The sequence below is a fragment of the Chroicocephalus ridibundus genome, chromosome 1, assembly GCF_963924245.1.
Source record: "Chroicocephalus ridibundus chromosome 1, bChrRid1.1, whole genome shotgun sequence".
In the NCBI taxonomy this organism is placed as follows: Eukaryota; Metazoa; Chordata; class Aves; order Charadriiformes; family Laridae; genus Chroicocephalus; species Chroicocephalus ridibundus.
In genome coordinates this window covers 72217499-72233329 of record NC_086284.1, presented here as the reverse complement: position 1 = coordinate 72233329, position 15831 = coordinate 72217499, and the positions used below count along the sequence as shown (strand labels likewise).

The 15831-nt window shown below is 39.9% G+C and overlaps 1 protein-coding gene and 1 long non-coding RNA gene across 2 annotated transcripts; one reads left to right on the top strand and one right to left on the bottom strand.

Annotated features, from left to right (window-relative positions):
• Positions 1-549: 549 nt before the first annotated feature.
• Positions 550-11432, bottom strand: MFSD9 (major facilitator superfamily domain containing 9). The gene is made up of 6 exons (XM_063339110.1): positions 11164-11432; positions 8780-8867; positions 7428-7471; positions 6496-6625; positions 5001-5210; positions 550-4462 (listed from the first exon to the last, which is right to left on the bottom strand). Exons 1-6 carry the CDS (start codon positions 11323-11325, stop codon positions 3672-3674), a joined length of 1425 nt encoding a protein of 474 aa, XP_063195180.1. The 5' UTR covers positions 11326-11432; the 3' UTR covers positions 550-3671.
• Positions 10201-15752, top strand: LOC134517542 (uncharacterized). The gene is made up of 3 exons (XR_010071663.1): positions 10201-10334; positions 10771-10945; positions 14862-15752. It is a non-coding gene; the product is annotated as an uncharacterized LOC134517542 (long non-coding RNA).
• The last annotated feature ends 79 nt before the right edge of the window (positions 15753-15831 follow it).

Below are 15831 nucleotides of genomic sequence, written 5' to 3'. Positions count from 1 at the left end.
GCACACCTCAGAACTATTGTTCTTTGATGCTAATTTAGTATTTAAAATAACTAGAAATTTGGCTTCATTTCTCCTTGTTAAGTTAACACAGAAGTTTTTCCCTTTAAAACAAGCTCTACAAACTCATTGTGTAGAGAAAGAAGTCTGAGCTCCACTCAAAATCATTTAATTCTCAAAAAGTTCAGGCTCTAATGCAAGATTCATGATCAGCTCTTTGTGAATGAGTCTTCCAAATTATAGCGCTACCAGCACAGTCGAGGTCTTGGGTTTTCAAATCCCAAAATGCCAAGCCATAAAGCATCACTTACCCAGGGCTATTCCACAGCACCCATAACCAAACGTGGGCTGGCAGCACCTAAGCATACCCATCAGCTAGAATGCAGTGGCATTACAGAGAGTTAATAAGCAATGCTTGTTCTGTTTTGTTGTTTGGGGTTTTTTTGCTGCATTATCTGCTCAGTAATCAACCTATTCTCAGAAAATGAGAATGGTACTGACCTCTGTGGTGGTGCTGCGGTGAGTAAATTCAGAGAAAACAGGACAAGAAACTGAAATCTGCAGAACTGGTATGTTTATAAAGTTTCTCTTCAAATGTATGCAGCGGACACCAACATGGAATAAATCTTAACATTCGCTTCGTCATTTAAAAGCAATAAAATCAGTACATATCATATGCCACCAGCTGCTTTACAGAAATAAATTACTACGTTGTATACACAGCCTCTTCAACGTCAGCTGATCATAAAGGTCAGAAAAGTAGTTACTGTTAAAAAAAGTGACATTTTCAAAACATAAAAAGCAAAAAACCCCAGCCCTGCCTACAAGCCCAAGAAAATCAACCCAAAACTAAAGTAGCAGCAAGCAAGAGAAAAATTTTAATTTGCAGTGATTTGCAGGTAGAAACATTTTTTCTTTAGTCCATATTCAGATCCCTGTTTTGTTACTGTCTCACACACCACAAGTGGATTCAAGGAACTGCTAAGTTAATTCAGTAAAGGCCACTAGACTGTAGCCAAAAATAGCTGCAACTGCTCCTCCCTCAACTTAAAAGGGATGTCCTCATCTCCAGGGATGTCATTTACTCATCACTCTCTGAACTCGCAGGGTTATGGCGACTAAGAGGCAACAAAAGGGATGCAAACATGGTCTCCAGGCACCGTGCACTTTATCTCAAAACTGGCAAGTTCTCTATTTTCTTTGATTTCTTCTTTTTCATTCACTGTCGAGCCACTTCATGCTTGAATCCTTGGCTCCTGTGCCTTTTAGATGAAAAATAGTAGTCAGATTCAAATCATCATTTTAAGGAACGGGTTCAAGAAAAAAACCACAACAAAACCAAACCAAAATCATCTGCACTTCATATTGACTTGAACACCTCTATTTTGTGCTGTAGTTTCACCAGAGGAAGAGGGGAAAAAAACACAGTGACAAAATTGTAGATATGGAATGTCACTTCATTTTATTTCTATTCCTTTAAAAAAAAAAATAGTGCAACTTCTCTTTAAATGAGGCTTTATAAAGAAGAAATGTTTCTGGAACACTTCAGACATCATTTTGGCCTACAAGTAAAATACCTTTCTTCTGTAACATCAGTTGCAACATGGCCCTGAGACCACAGCCTTCCACAGATTTCTCAATTTGCTTATTTAATTTCATTGTTATTTAGCTTATATGGAGAACTGTTTTTCAAAATAAAGCAAAAATATTTGCTGCCGCTGGAAATCACATTTTTCACTTGTGTATAAACAAAACACTGAAATTTTGAAGTTTTTATATAATATTCAGGCAGCTGTAGATGTTAGTATAAACTGAATTTTATGGTGTTTACAGAATTCAGCTTTAATCAGTGCGGCAACTTAGAAGGGTAAGTGTTATGTTACCTGATATAATCAACAAGTATTGGAAAATTACTCAATCTTTTATATATATTAATTTTTGAGGGTTTTTTTCTACCCTTTTCCTTCACACCTTGCTATAGTTGCAAAAAGTTACAGAAGGATGTTTTTAGGTAAAAAAAAAATAAATTGAAAGATGGAAAGAAAGAAAATCAGAAATTTAGGGCAAGAATGTTTTGGGGAATCTACCAAGTAAGACAAGGGGAGATAAGACACTTGAAAATGCCTCAAGTTCCTAGGGAGAAATGAAACACAAATTATTACAATAAGGAACTCTGAGGATCTGTACTGAAATCATAGCAGTAATAAGACACACACTCATTATGTGAATATATAAAATTAAAACACCTCAGAGTTCCATACATATTCCCATCGCGCTGCCGCTGGAATCACTGAGGTTTCAAGAAGGATTTAAACGATACCAGGCACTGGGAAAGGAAAAGAAGAAAATAAAAATGAAAAATGCAAAACATATCTATAACTCTCCTGAAGCAGCGACACAATTTGCACGGATGCATTCAAGGAGATAACTACACTGTTTTTAATAAAAAAAAAAAAAAAGAAAAATCACCAACAATTATACATTGTTGACTTTGTACTTTCATCAAGTAATACCAGGAAAAGCATATGGAACATTATGAGTGCAAAATACGTTTTTCATATGTGTCAAATGAAATGCAAACAGCGGTGACTGGCGAGTAATATGAGCGTGAACAGTAAATAGTGCAGGAGGGTGCTACTACTCTCAGTATAGCTCTGAGAGTACGTAACCTCTCCTTAGTTAAGCAGTGCAGACAAATGAAGACTAAAATACCAACAAATAAACAGCTTTTCTCTTGCCACTGAAATGTCACTTATGCATTAATCCAGATTCATGAACTACTGCCAGTTGCTCCAGCACACCTTTAACAGTCATTCAAAAGAATTAAGAAACAAATTTATTCTTAAAATGTAGAAAAATTGCACAGGAAATATTAACAAATAATTTATGACAAAGTTGCTCAGTAGAAGTTATTACTAAACAGAAACCACCGGTTCGTTTCAATAAAGCTTACGTTCAGTCTCAGTTTCAGTCTGAATCACCCCATATTATTCTAAAATTGTCCCATTTTAGGCCTCCTAATATATGAAATTAGCATATACTCAATTCCGTTACCTGGGAAAGACCAGGAATCAGCAGGGGTCGGATGGCTACCCTGAGGTGCCTAATCATGCTATGCAGCAAGTTTTGTAGACAAAGTATGCTTAACAAAATCACATAAGCAAACACCTTGTTAATTAAGCTACTGTCACAGCAGACAAATGGCAGCAGACCGCAGCATAAGAAATTAAGGCTAACGAGCTATATTGCAAATTCTCTTTCTGATTAAATAATAAAAATTCACTTCTGATTAAATAATAAGAATCAATTTCTGTCTTTTAGCAATCTATCAATCTAAACACTGTTTCAAATGTGACCTACAACCAGGATTTGTGTATTTCATGGCATTCTTTTTTTCCCCTCCAAGAAGGTTAAAAATCCGTAAAAACATCCCAGGCAGTACAATACAGCAACAGCTGCCCCTCTCACCAGTGTTTTAGTGGTACCAGTTAGAGCAACATTTGTCTAGAGTTAACATCCCTGCATCAGAAATATTTATATGTACTTGCCTCCAAGTGAACAGAATGTGCCCTCTTAAAAGATCCTGTTACCATTGTACAAGTCTGGCAGCATCACCCCAGGCTGATTCACTTTGCCTCTCCTGTAAGATAAGTCGATGCAATCCAAATTTGCAGCTATTGATTTTTTAACTTAACATTTCCATGGCTACAATATTTTTGTTTGTTGGCATTCATTATCAGAATAGCTACTAAAGCTAGTCCAACCCCTAGACTTGGAGGGCCACAAGGACTGAACTCCTGAGCAACTCCAGAAAGCAGTGGGGCAACTATACGTCCCACTGATGTCACAGACTGTCCAACACCTAGGAGCGTACCACTGGCCTCATTCCCACCAATGGTCAATTCAAGATCGATGATACAAGTACGACCTATAGTAGTTGAAAAGGCTAAGAATGTGGAAGACAAAACGACCATCCATATGCTCAGCGCTGACGCGTACAGGAGAATCAATGTGCAGGTAAGAGTGCTGGAGTGCAACAAAATTCTGTAAGTGTTGTGCTGATACAGTCTCGTTATTGGTCCGAGCAGACAACCAGCCAGAACTCCAAGTGCGCTGCTATAACTCATTAGGTATCCAGCAAACAAGGGTTTCACCCCAAATCTCTCATCCAAGGCCAGACTAAAATTGCTGTAGTACAGCAGTATAGCAACAGACATCAGCAATCGCACTAAAAATATATCCCACAGATCAGAGCACGCGATTCCTTTAATCCTCTTCATCACTGTTGCAACTTGGACCCACGGAGACCAAAAAAGACTACCGCTTGTCACAGCTCCATTAGTTGCTGATTTGGAGTGCAGGTCACGATTTGTTTTTGCTGAGAAACTGTCGGTTCCTTTGTTGCCTTGTTGACGTTCCCTATTGCCAGCGTTTTCTTCACTCCAGGGTAACATCCAGACAAGACCTATATAGATGAAGAAATTAGTTGATTTAATTCAGTTGCATTAACTTTACATGGAAGACATTAGTCCGATTGTAACATTTTACTTAGTGTAAAGATCAAAATTTAAAAAAGGGCTTCCAATGATCATTTCACTTTAAAAAATTACAAAGATTAAATCTACTCTTATTTACAGTATCAGTTCAATTTTAAATGTGGTGAAAGCAAGGAAGGAACACACTGAGATGCCATATTCACAACATAACAAATCTAATGGCCGAAGTCAAAATTCTGATTTCCAGTCTTCATCTTTTGGCACATTAAAAATTCCCATTCCTGTGTCTGAATGTAAAAGTGATATATACAATACAATGTGGAGGTTAGCTGTTTCAAAAGTTTCACCCGTCCACCCAGGTTCAAATTCAAAGGGTAGTATCAGTATACAGAACATGTATGCCATAGATGATAAACACACCATGAATTCAAGGTATTACAAATGGCATAAAAAGACAAGAGTGGGGAATGAAGGGACCCAAGATGCAAAATACCGCATACAACTTACCAGCATTCAGAAGGAAGATAGAAGCACAGATGAAAGACGTTAGATAAAAGCCATCTTCCAACTCTGTAAGGTAGCCACCAACAACAGGCCCCAGAATGAAGCCCACACTAGAGGCTGCATTGAAGCGTCCCATTACTAAAGGGCGGTCTCTCTCAGAAACCAAGTCAGAAAGCAGGGCTTTAGAGATGGAGAGTGTGTGTTTGAAAATACCTGCAACATAATATAAACAAGATAATAAACATGTACCACTCAGTCCAAAGGATCTTAAATGACAGAAACTATCTGATGTATCAATTTTCAAAATCTATTTTTAAGATTCCATAAACCACAAATTCTTCAATGCTAGAGTCATGCAGCACGTTGGGCCATGCCCATCGTCCTGGCTGTTCAAGGATTTGGACTTAGGAATCAAAATTATTCATGCATCTGTGTTGAAGGAGTGCTCCTGCAGCCCTGCTGAAAGAAGTAGTAACTTAGCTGAGTGCTAGAGCAAACTAGGAATAAAACAGCCGCTAAAATAGGAACTTGTGGGTGGGTAATAGTGGAGTAGGAACAGCTTGTTTGTTTACGAACATAGCGCTGCACGAACTTTGCTCAGTATGGAGATTTCCATGATTGTAACATACCAAATTCATACAGGAGACTGGTGGGTGGCAAAAGATAAGTACAGAAGGGTAAGCATACTGCAAGAATACTAATAATGCATCTTTTATGTTCCTTCCCTCTGACCAGGGCAATGCTGTCACAGTCACAGTGCTGTTAGCATTAAAAAGTATTACCTCTACTAAGTAATCAAATTATCAACCAAATAATTCATTAGAAAATTGTCTTTAAATTAGGAAAAAACATAAAGAGTTCCTAAATCAAGAGTATGGACCATGGAAATGCCCTTTAGTAGATGTGTTCACAGTAATAGCAGTGCATATTATACCAGAATACATGCAAAAGGTGTTCCGCTATTAGAAGAACTCCGATACAAATCCTGGCACAATTCTGTGCTGCAAACATACATGCTTTTGCACAACATAAATATTCTGTTGAAGCAGTGACCTAAAATTTCAGCCAGATTTTGTAGTATCACTTTGAGATATGTTTTCAGCATGAGAAAAAAACCAATAATGCACACATCATTCCATTCCGCATTGCAAGTGCAGGCCAAGATTTCCAGCAGTGGTCTGGTATATTGTGTACCTGTTATGACTAACCTTAAAATAGCCTCTTTCATGGAATTGCTGCACTCCTATTCTCATAAAATTCAGACACTCAAGGTGGCATAAAACTTGTGACAGTTTTTGAGTATTCATTTCAAATTATTTTCAGAAAAAAAGTCAAAAGGTTTGACTTGTAGGGATTTTTTTTTCCATTACTAGGGTTTAGTTGGCGCTGCTGGATGATGATGCTGTGTAGCCATCCACATACCACAATTTCAGTAGCAGTAATTCTCAAGCTGAGACTACAGGGAATTTAAACCACAGAATGCCAAGCATTTACTCACCTACAGGGACTCTAGAAAGGGCAAACAGGAAGACAGTGGTGGATGTTCCAAGTAGGAAGTAACCCAGTGCACTGAGAAGAATACAAGCAAGCAGGGAACACCGTCTTCCTACTATATCACTCCAGCAGCCCTTTCATAAAGCAGAAAATTGAGATTAGCTTTTTATAACATTTAACAATCAATACTTCTAAATTAAATTAAGAAAAGAGATTAAAGGAGTGCCAATGAACGCTTCATAGGCTTATTACACAACTTTCCTAAATGGTCAAAATCTATAAGTGATGAGCAGAGTTCTGCCCTGCTAGCAGTGTACCTGCTGAAACTATCATTCTATTTAATGTCATACATACAGTTTTTTTTAAAATAACATCTCTCTCAAAAATACAATCCTGCAATAAACACTGTGAAATATTAGTAGTAGGGGTGCTCTGAAAATGTTATCACAACCAACCACAAATATTTCTTTCCAATAGTGGTCGCGATGTACTAGACACCGGTTGAGCATCCTAAAAGTAATGATCTTAGCTATGAGGTGTTTGTCATCTGAGCGCAGACAAGTAGGAAGTATTTATGAGAAGGGCAAACAGTAAACGTGCATGTAGCATGCTTACAAATCGGCTTGATTCCAACAGGAAGTTTTTTAAGAAAGCAGGCAATTGTCATAAGATTATAAAAGCAAGTTATCCTGGGTGGCCTGCATAGAAAACCCTGAAACAGTTTTTTCATGAGATGCCCAAAATCTGCTCTCTTGAAAGTCAGGAGGTACCAGGGTAATATTAAAGGTGCTCCTGGTTAAATATAGGCATCTAAGGTATTGATAGGTAAAGCATTCATTCAAGAGGTTCAGCCTTGATGTTTAGTCTCTGCGTTCTTGCTTAGATAAGGATGTAAAAAATCAAAAGTTAATAGAAAATAAAACCAAGCAAACTCACAACAAATGTGCTGGAAAACAGTTGCATTATACCGTAGAGAGATCCTAAAACAAACAAGTAAAATACTAATGTTAAAAATTAAACTGATTTTTTTAAAAAATGAAAACGGCACAAATTTTTTAAATGCTGAAACATGAGAGAAACTCTGGAAATAATTTACTAGCAGAATAGGAAGAAGGAGCAGGACAAACCAAAGATGGAGTTTAGCACATAACCAAGGAAGTATTTTCTGCTGAAAACTTGTACTACTATGTAATGAAGAAGGATGTTGCTTTGTATGGTGTATCAAACAAAACAGATCTTGGCTTTCTCAGAATAAGGACACAATTTCATTACTGGGAGGCACTAAATACTTTCCTCTTCGCACTTCAACCTATTACAAGGCACCACAGAAGCCCTGAAGAAACTACAAACCCTACTCTCTCATCTTGGAGGCTAAAAGTTTAGCAGCAGTTAGTAACAGAAGAGAAGCAGCAAAAAGAAGCAGAGAGAAACATATGCCAGCCTCTTTCATTTAAAAGAATACACCTCAAAACCCAGATTCTTTTAAAGTTAAAAATCAAAGCAGACTGTTGAAATGAAAACATAGTTTTGATGAATTGCTGCTTAAAATAATACTCTGACAACTCAGAACAGAACCAGAATTATTTCATGAAAAGTGCTAATTTCATCCAAAATAAAAAAGCATGGTAGTCAAAACCTGAATAACAGAGCCCCTGTCAATCACACGTAACTATAAAGAATATCATACTTGTATCATTGCAAACCATAAACAGTACCATAAGATATAAATAAGAACTTTAAAACCACAGAACTTCATCTTACCACTTTATTTTTAAGATAAAATTCCAAACATTCAGAATTTACTTGTAAATACTCCCTAAAAATGATAAATATTTTGCCAAAAGCCAGCTGCAAGGAATGTAATCAAACTGGGGGCAATCACAGTCTTTGGAAAGTTCAGGAGAACCAGCTTCAGAAGTTCTGTTTGCAAAGCCTATAAATAACAATAAAACTAAAAGCAACACCTCCAGCTCTCAAAGTTGCTGAGCTGTGAATTCTTGGATGCTGGAAAAGCATCCGTACAAGTATTACTGCAAGACTTCCTTGTTTGATCCAAGAATGCTCTTTCCCAAGCACCTGCTTTTGGCTACCGTCAGTATGCAAATTTGGACAGGTCTTAGCGTCGAACACAGTATGGCTACCCTTACAGTTTTACTTGGAATTTGGCATTACTTTTCATTATGCTACTAGCAAGGAAGAATTATGTTACAATGTCCAATTTGCAGTAAGGCATAATGCAGTTCACATTATCTTATTCTTTGGTAAATCAGTCAAGTACTGCAACTCACCTATTATTCCGGCAACTGTATGACTTGCTCCTAGAGATTTGATATGAAGGTTCATTAAAGGAACAACCATGCTCACACCAAATAAATCCTGAAAAGAAGGTAGAAAAATTTTTAATAACAGATCAGTTTTACAAAGGTGATGTCTTAATAACAGTCAATATGTTATAAAAAAAAAATTAAATCATTTCCATATCAAGACAAGATTAAAAGAAAATTTTTCACGGCCGAAGTGGTATGTTGTACAATGTTACAAAACCACATAAACTGAAAGATAAAGGATTGCCTCACAGAGGAGTTAAAACTATGAAAACAGCAATCCTCTTCCCTCCCTCCAGATACAACCATTCTGAAGTTATATATTTAAACGTTAAATATTCCTTTAATATATATTAAACTTGATCTGTTCAACAAGAAAAGTATTTGGTACCAGTATTTTAAATTCAAAGTGGTCTGTAGTTTCAATAACCTAAAAATATATTTTACTTGTGCAAAGAGAGTATATTTGGAAAATCTACAGTATTTTAACTCTCAACCACAATGGGGAAGAGGCTATGATAGATCTAAACCTAACTACAGACTGCCTTTGTGTATAACTTTAGGAATGTAGTGAAGAGACAGAAACATGAAAAAAGAAAAAAAGAAAAGCGTAAGTGAAAAACATTTTGTAACAGGAGGGCAAAGGACACTGCCCATTCTGAACAGTACAAGGATCTCCTACTTATTCCTTTTGATTTTTTATCTTTTGTTAAGGCAACCACATTGATCCAATAGTTCTTTCACTAATACTATCCGGCACAGCATACAGTGCCAGAACAGAATCTTACAGAACGCCTACTGGAGCAAGATCATCTTTTACCAGTGACTGCTTGAGTTGAACTAGGCTTCCTACTACATCCAAAGCCTGAATAACTGTAACAATGCGTATCACTAAGTAAATTCTCACGGTCTGTCATTAAGTATCTTTTGATGGCTGAAATTAAGACTTGCAAGGTTAGAATCATTATTGAATACATTAGCATGAGCAAACAGCACACGACTTATGAACATCTTCGATAACACAATCTTAGGCGCCATCTGCGAACCTGAAGAGAGGTTCAGTGACCTCATCCAGGTCATCGATAGAGACATTAAAAAAGAACACGTATCAGAATACATCCGGGTAGTACTGGACTTGTCATAAGCATGGAGGTAGAGCAAGACCCATCAAACACTATTGTAGATGGGTAGTTATTTCTCATTTCATCTTTATTTTCTTACATTGACTGCTAAATACCCTAATATTTGCCTGGTTACAGGAAGCTTGCATCACAGACAACAGTTCTTTATTATGATATTTCACCACACTCTTACACACTCTGAAAAGCTACTCGCTTCTTGTTTGATTTCAGCATGTACTCCAGCTCGGTGTCAGCAAGGTATTACAGGGCTGGGGAACCACACTGTTCGAAAGTGAGCTAAAGAGCAAAGCTTGTTCTAACACACCTTTTCCTGGAATATTTGCTCCAGAAGCCAACCCAACCAATTTGACTGTTTCTACTGCCCAACCCGAAGGCAGGTAAGAGAATATATCTACATTTCACGGTGCAAATTTCTGCTCATTTTGTATTCAACTTCCAAGTTAACCCTTTTGATTTTAGATTAATTAAATGACATCTTCCCGAGGCTCATGAAATGATACATAATACAAACTTTCTTTAAAGACTATATATTATGTTATTTCAGTAAGGGTTTTTTTGCGGGATTTTTTTTGTGTGTGTGTGTGTGTGGTTTTTTTGATTGGTTGGTTTTTTTTTTTGGAGGGGGGTTAGAAAATGCGCAGGGTTTGATTGTTGTTTTGGGTTTTTTTTAGGGGGTGTGGTGGGGGGGTAGTGTTTAGTTTACACTAAGCACTGGTACACGAAGAAACAAGGAAGAGCTCTCTGATAAGCGTAAGGCGACACTCTGCGTTAAAGGGCGCTGAGCAATTGCATTTTCCTTCACTTTTCTATCAGGCTGCACGACCGTCGGCAGGTTAACAGCAAAACCGCCGCTACAGAACACATTCAAATTCCAAAAAATCGGGTGAAGCGATGAAGCGATGCACCTCGGAACCCAGCAGCCTCAGCCGGAACGCAGCCCGGCCCCGGGGCCGGTGGAGCGGCAAGAGACACCGGCGAGGAAGATGAGGTGCGTGGGGCGGGGGGTGCCTGCCCGACCTCGGGCCTCCCAGCGCCTCCTGACAGCCCTGAGGGGACTCGCGGCTCCACAGCCGGCTGCGAGGCCGTCCCCACCTCGACCACGGCCGGGCAGCGGGTGGTGTGGGGCGGCGAAGGGACGACTCTCCTCACGCAGGCACGGCCGCCCCGTCCCAGGCCGCCCCCGCCCCACCCCGCTTCCCCGCTTACCAGGAAGCCCACCGCGTAGAGGCAGCGCACGAAGCGGGTGGACGCCGCCGACGCCGGCCTCCCCGCTGCTCCCCGGCTTCCATCCTCCACCTCCTCCATCCGGCCGGCGGCGGCCGTGGGCCCGCGCCCCGTGGCGGCGCCGGCGCCGCTGCCGCTGGGCATGCGCAGTGCGGGCGGGGCGGCGTGAACATGGCGGCGGGGCAGGGAGAGAGGGTAGGGGATGAGGGGAGATCCTGGTGTTTTGTTGGTGTCGGCGAGTGTGTTCTTCGTGTTTCTTCTTATTTTTGGGCGAATAGGAGGCGGAATAAGGATCCCTGCGGGTGTCGGAGGCCGTCGGGATCCCTGCCTGCCGCCCCCCCCCCACCTGTAGGACTTTGCCCTTGTTGCCTGTTTGTACGTGGAGAGTTTTGCAAGCCCTCATCTCGGGGCCTGGGGCTCTAAGGAGAGCAGGACGAGCTGACACAGGGTGGAGGGGCTTTGGAGGCAGAAATACGCCCTGGGAGCCTGGTGGCGGGTCGCCCGGGCCGTTCTCTCTCGGTTGCTGCTGACAGGTGGCTTTTGAACCTGGGCACCTCCTTCATGGGGACAAGTGGCCGTGTCCCACCACTGCTGCTGTTGCTTGTCCCTCTCACGGGGCTCAGCCCGATGCCTTCATCAAGTGTTTCTGGTGGCAGAGTGTTTTCCTGCCTTGTTACGTGGCTGGTGGTTGCGGCACTGAGCCAGGGAAGAAGGGCATCCCTCTTTCTGCCAGGCACGCTGCTGTGCTGCATTCCCATTAAAGTCAGGGATGTTGGAGATGTGGAGTTTTGGATGGCTATTATGTTATAATGTATTTGCATCCAAAGAAGTAAAACAGCAGTCTTAAATCTCTGAGATGCACAGGTGGAAGTGATTGTCACATGTAAAATACCGTTATGTTTGAGGCAGAGGTGATTTTTTTTTCATGTAGCAGCTAGGCCCGGGATCGATGAAAGGGCTGCGGTTTTAAATACTTTTTAAAAAAAAAACCAAAAATGCACAAGGAACAACTGAACTAGCAAACAGGAGATGTTTTAACTTTTTTTTTTAATTATCATTAAGGAGAAGCTTTAGAAAAACAATTACTTAAATTTTAAAAGCACCAGCTGATAAATTTTGAGAATGATCAATCAATAACTGACAATAGAATAGCCATAGTTCTATCTTCATGTTTTCAGAAGAAATAATTATTACGGGATGAAGGGTTTTCTACAGATTTAGGTCACAAAAAAGGAGAAGGTAACGCGGGTTTCCTTATGGTTATGAAGAATTAAGCTCAAACCCTTCCCCCCCCCCCCAAAAAAAAAAAAAATGGAAGACAGACCTATTTCTAGATACGCAGCTTATTTATAAGATACCAAGGCAGAGCTTAGCGTAGCATATCCATAGGGACAAAGAATTTGTCAGAGTCTCCAGAATAACTCAGTTGTTTTATATCCCAGTGGCTGTGATATTTTATAGTTGGCTTAACCAATACATCCCATTAATTTAGCTCTCTAAGGCCACTTTGAATAACAAATCCTCTCAGTGAGATTTTTAAAATTCTGGAATAACATTAATGGAGATCGCAATTGCATGCAATTTCTCTGAAATGGACAAAACGGTTACAAGATATTGAAATATCAGAGCATCGTGGGAATTGACACTACATTGTCTGATCGATAGTGCGCTAATTTTACCCCCTTGGTCATTTTGACTCTGACAGAAGAAATGGAAAAGGCCTGAAGATGTGTCGGAGGAAACTGTTGAAGAGGTGGATGATGTTGCAAGGGTTTAGGTGCTGTTCCTGGGGTATGAGGCAGATTGACTTTTATGCGAACACTGATCCCAAGTGAAATTTTTGAGGTTCTACATAAATGTCAGTCTCTGCCGTAAGTCTCAGAAACCAGAGTTAGCAATTCTGCATTCTTCTGAGATTCTGAAGATCAAAATAATCTAATATAATGGGGACAAAATAGCGTAGACAGGAATATTGAATTGCCTGACAATGAAAACTCTTTCTTAGTTATGTCTATTATTCCAAGCTACCTCCATGCAGGACAGCTTGTAAAGCAGAGAATAACCGAACTTTTTGATGGTCTGATAACATTGTCAGTGCAAACTGTTCATGTAGGGAAAAAAAAAGTATTTAGAAAAATATAGGTGTCTTCCTTCTCTTACTGCTCTTACAAAAGCATTAGATTAGTAAAGAATTGTGCATGCTACATGTTTACTTTTGCATAATATATAAGAAAAAGGCATTAACATACAGTAACATGGCAAATATCTCAGTTTCCTGTGAAGTGAAGGCAGATGGTTCCTGCTACCTCACTCATGTTCTGTCACTGCAATTATAAAATTTAAGATAAAGGCTCACAAATACAGAATTCTTAAGATACAGGCTCCTAAATAAAGTGATGGTATGACTGATAATGGAATTGACTAACAAAGGAATGAAATACGATGAAGATCATGTATCAGAGTCTTATTGAAAATACAACCAGCCTAATATTGTTGGGGGCAGAATTACATGGTTGGTTGATTAAAATGATAGTATATAGTACACTTACATTCCTTTCAGGTATTTGACTTGGTGCTGCTTTAAGGTGTTTGACTTGTTACTGGATGGTTCTTAAAGATAGTAGAGCAATATGTACTCAGAAATGGCAAATAGCACGTGGATTCAGAATTGTCTGATGCATCTCCAGACTGTATTTGTGAACGGATAATCTTCCCTGAAGAATAAGTGTGTCTAGGTGGTCCTCTTGTTTCTAAACCTTTTTCCATGACCTGGAAGAAGAGATAGAATAAAAATTATTGATTTTATGGATAACGCTAGGACCAGGAAAATTATGCAGACTACTGACACAGCACGATCTGAATACTCAGCTTTCATGATATGTAAGTACTCTGAGCGTAAAAGCACAGCTAGAAACAAAGCATGATGCATGCTTAGGGGGTGCACCTCTTTCTTGTGGCAGTCTGTGATTATGAGATGAATTTGGTAGTCATGGGAGATAACCAGTGACCGTAAGTTTTGATTGCTATTCTGTGGCCCAAAAAGCAAACTCCATCTTCTGATAGGAAATAGAGGAACCTGAAGTAGAAAAGCAGGAAAAGTTTATTCCTTTTGTATCAGTTACTTGGTCTGGTCTGAATACTAATGCAACATGGTGTCTAGTTCTGCTGTTCTGAAGATCAATGTTGAATAAATGCAGAGGGTAAAAAAAAAAAGGTTACTTTAATGGCAGTATCAGGCTGCCGGAGATCGGTCTGTCCTCAGCCTTGCTGAGTGGGCTGGTTTTGCCTCAAATTATGAATGGGAGGAGAACTAGTCTGGGGGAATCACAGAATCGTAGGGTTGGAAGGGACCTCTGGAGGTCATGTAGTCCAACCCCCTTGCCAAAGCAGGGTCACCTAGAGCAGGTGGCACAGGAACGTGTCCAGGCCGGTTTTGAATGTCTCCAGAGTTGGAGACTCCACCACCTCTCTGGGCAGCCTGTGCCAGTGCTCTGTCACCCGCAGAGTAAAGAAGTTCCTCCTCGTGTTTAGGTGGAACTTCCTATGTTCCAGCTTGTGCCCATTACCTCTTGTCCTGTTGCTGGGCACCACTGAAAAGAGCCTGGCCCCATCCTCCTGACACCCACCCTTTAAGTATTTATAAGTGTTGATAAGGTCCCCCCGCATCTGTCTTTTTCCAGACTGAAGAGACCCAAATCTTCAGCCTTTCTTCATAAGAGGTGTTCCAATCCCCTAATCATCTTTGTAGCCCTGTCTGAGAAAACGTCTGAGGTTCAGTTTGCTAACGAGAAGAAGGGGTGAGGGATCTGCAGTTCTTTACGAAAACCATCCGCTGTGGTAAATGCATGGTGTCACCTACCAAGCAAGGGCTTGAAGCGGTCTGCAGCTGCCCTTCCTCAGCCAGCCTGGTGGCTGTGCGTGCTCCAAGCCAAAGCGCTGAGGGAAACCATCTGAAATCTAACAAAGTTTTGAAGAAAAAGAACCTTTCATTCCTTCCATAAGGAAGAAAATTTTAAACCGTATAAATTCTTAAATAAAGTTCGTAAAATAATTTTGCAAGACAGACCTGAGACAACTACGGCAATTTGTTGCGGTAAATGGAACATCTTCTTGGATTCACACGTTACAAATAGGTAAGGTCAAGACCTCCAAAGGTATAATTTGTCATCAAATTTAGCGAATCTAACAATGACTTATTTCATTCTGGTTTACCGCTTCAGATCATTAGGGTAACATTCAACAGTCATTTCAACTTTTCATATACAAATTGAGCCTAGTAGAAAAAGTTTCAATCCAGCGGTCCAGAACATTTTAAGAGGTACTGTAAATGAACTTGAGTTTGGAAACTGATGTTAATCTGAAAGACATTTAAAGTGTAATCTCTCTGAAAAGATCTGCAGCTTTAAGGAATGTGGAAAGAAACCTTTTAATTGACTACAGCCTTAAGCTGTGAGTGCTGGTGGGCATGACAGAGTGATTTAGAAAGCATTTCTAAAACTCTTGTTAAAGGAAGGAATTACTTCAGGTGTTAGGCCTCATTCTCCCCTTCTGGAGTTTTCCATGGCAGCATAACTAAGACCACGTAGCTTTCCCTGTTTCTTTCAATTAATATTTAACAGATAAAATAAATATACCAGGAATGGTTTAGGT

What these genes read in the sequence shown, in the direction of transcription:
- MFSD9 (XM_063339110.1), bottom strand. Translation starts at nt 11,325, where the DNA reads ATGCCCAGCGGCAGCGGCGCCGGCGCCGCCACGGGGCGCGGGCCCACG. An exon ending in TCTACGCGGTGGGCTTCCTG is followed by an intron (nt 8,868 to 11,163) that starts GTAAGCGGGGAA and finishes CCTTCTTTTCAG; the next exon opens with GATTTATTTGGTGTGAGCAT. An exon ending in TGTTTTCCAGCACATTTGTT is followed by an intron (nt 6,626 to 7,427) that starts GTGAGTTTGCTT and finishes GCTTTATGAAAG; the next exon opens with GGCTGCTGGAGTGATATAGT.